Genomic DNA, 1655 nt, shown 5'->3' on the forward strand with positions numbered 1-1655 from the left:
TGTGTCCTCTCTCTCTCCCCGCACATTTCTGCAGGTTGCACTGACTCTGTATGTTTCTGATGAGCAGTCACTGGGCACATCAACCTGCCCAGTGTTTGATTGTTTGTTCTGTCCTGATGCTTTTCTTTTCTCTCTCCTCTATCCACTCACCCCATCCAGTCGACACAGAAATCCACCCACTGAGAACCCAGGTCTGTCGGTTTCTTACATTAAACCGAGCCTTTTCTCTCCAGTCTCGCCAAGTGTTTTGTTTCTCTCTATAATAATGTAAGGTCTACATCTTACTATGTAAAGTGTCTTGAGATGATTTTTAGCACAATACAAACAGAATAGAATTGAACTGCATACTCACCACATTTCATATCTTGTTGCTGCAATCCCAACCACAAAAAGGAAGTGATCCTATTAAGAAAATGTGACACACAGAGTGCACGCACACACATATTCACTCCCTCACATGCAGAAGTTAGTGGGAGTGCTCACAAGTTTAGATGCCAGTGCAGTGAGACACAGTCATATTCAAACTGGGTTCAGGGACAGTTTCCTGCAGCTCTGCTCTCAGATCCACCATGAAGCTGTATGCGATTGCTCTCCAGTGTGCTCTGTTCACTTTGGCTGAACAGGTAGGCAATACTGTGATTGTTTTAAAAATCTACTTTTATCTTCTAAATGTTACTGTAAAGTGTCATGGGGTAGGACTGGATAAGTCTGACTTCTTCCTACTCCATTCAAGCATGTACTAGGTATAAGCAAATTGATATTGGATTAGCATTTGTTGGATATGTGTAAAATTATGTGTGTTGTCATATCAACTGTCTTTACATGGTTGAAAGAATAAATAAAAATCAAATGAAATCAAAGTGTCTGACCAGGTCAAATGTTGATATATTTAAAGTCAAAGTGTTTGTCATATACACAGTTAAGAAACGTGTTTCCCTGTACAATGAAATTCTTACTTTGCTGTCCACATGAATGCCATGAAATATAAAGTAGATAAATAAGTAACACTAAATCTAAGGCACTTTAAGCAGCAAATGCAGCAATATATTAAAAATATATTAGAATATAATAAGAGAATGTATGCTGCATGGGAGCAGCATGTGCAGCAGTCAACAGTCAATGTGGAATTATGCATGTGCAAACTGAATGTAAACAGTACAGGTCGACAGTACATGACATATTTCCTGGTAATAAACTCCTCAGCTGTTTAGGAGTCTGATGGCAGAGGGAAAGAAAGAGTTTTTCAGTCTGGAGGTCCTGCATTTCACACTTCTGGACCTCTGGCCAGAGGGTAGGGAGGCGAACAGTCCGTGCTGGGGGTGGGTGGGGTCTGTGAGGATGGCGGGAGGTTCTCCTCAGGAAGTACAGCTGCCGTTGGGCCTTCTTGACCAGCTGTGTGGTGTTAAGTGTCCAAGTGAAGTCCTCACTGATGTGAATGCCCAGGTACTTGAAGCTGCTCACCCTCTCCACTTTGAGCCCCCGGATGAACAGTGGCCGATGAGATCTCCTCTCCTTCCTCATGTTCACTATCATTTCCTTCATCTTGCCCGTGTTGAGGCTGACATTACTGTGCTTGCACCATGACACCAGACCGGCCACCTCCCTCCTGTAGGCTGCTGTGTCCCCGCCCGTCAGAAAGTCCAGGAGCCAGTTAC

At 43.5% G+C, this 1655-nt stretch overlaps 1 protein-coding gene across 1 annotated transcript in view; it reads left to right on the top strand.

The window, feature by feature from the left end:
* The first annotated feature begins 491 nt into the window (after window positions 1-491).
* Window positions 492-1655, top strand: part of LOC109952268 (olfactomedin-4-like) — a 40019-nt gene continuing 38855 nt past the window's right edge. The window contains exon 1 of the mRNA XM_020587255.1: window positions 492-623. Within this exon, the coding sequence (XP_020442911.1) occupies window positions 570-623 (54 nt within the window). The 5' untranslated portion in view covers window positions 492-569. The remainder of the gene's footprint in view (window positions 624-1655) is intronic.

Source organism: Monopterus albus, unplaced genomic scaffold (assembly GCF_001952655.1).
Source record: "Monopterus albus unplaced genomic scaffold, M_albus_1.0 scaffold447.1, whole genome shotgun sequence".
Classification (NCBI taxonomy): Eukaryota; Metazoa; Chordata; class Actinopteri; order Synbranchiformes; family Synbranchidae; genus Monopterus; species Monopterus albus.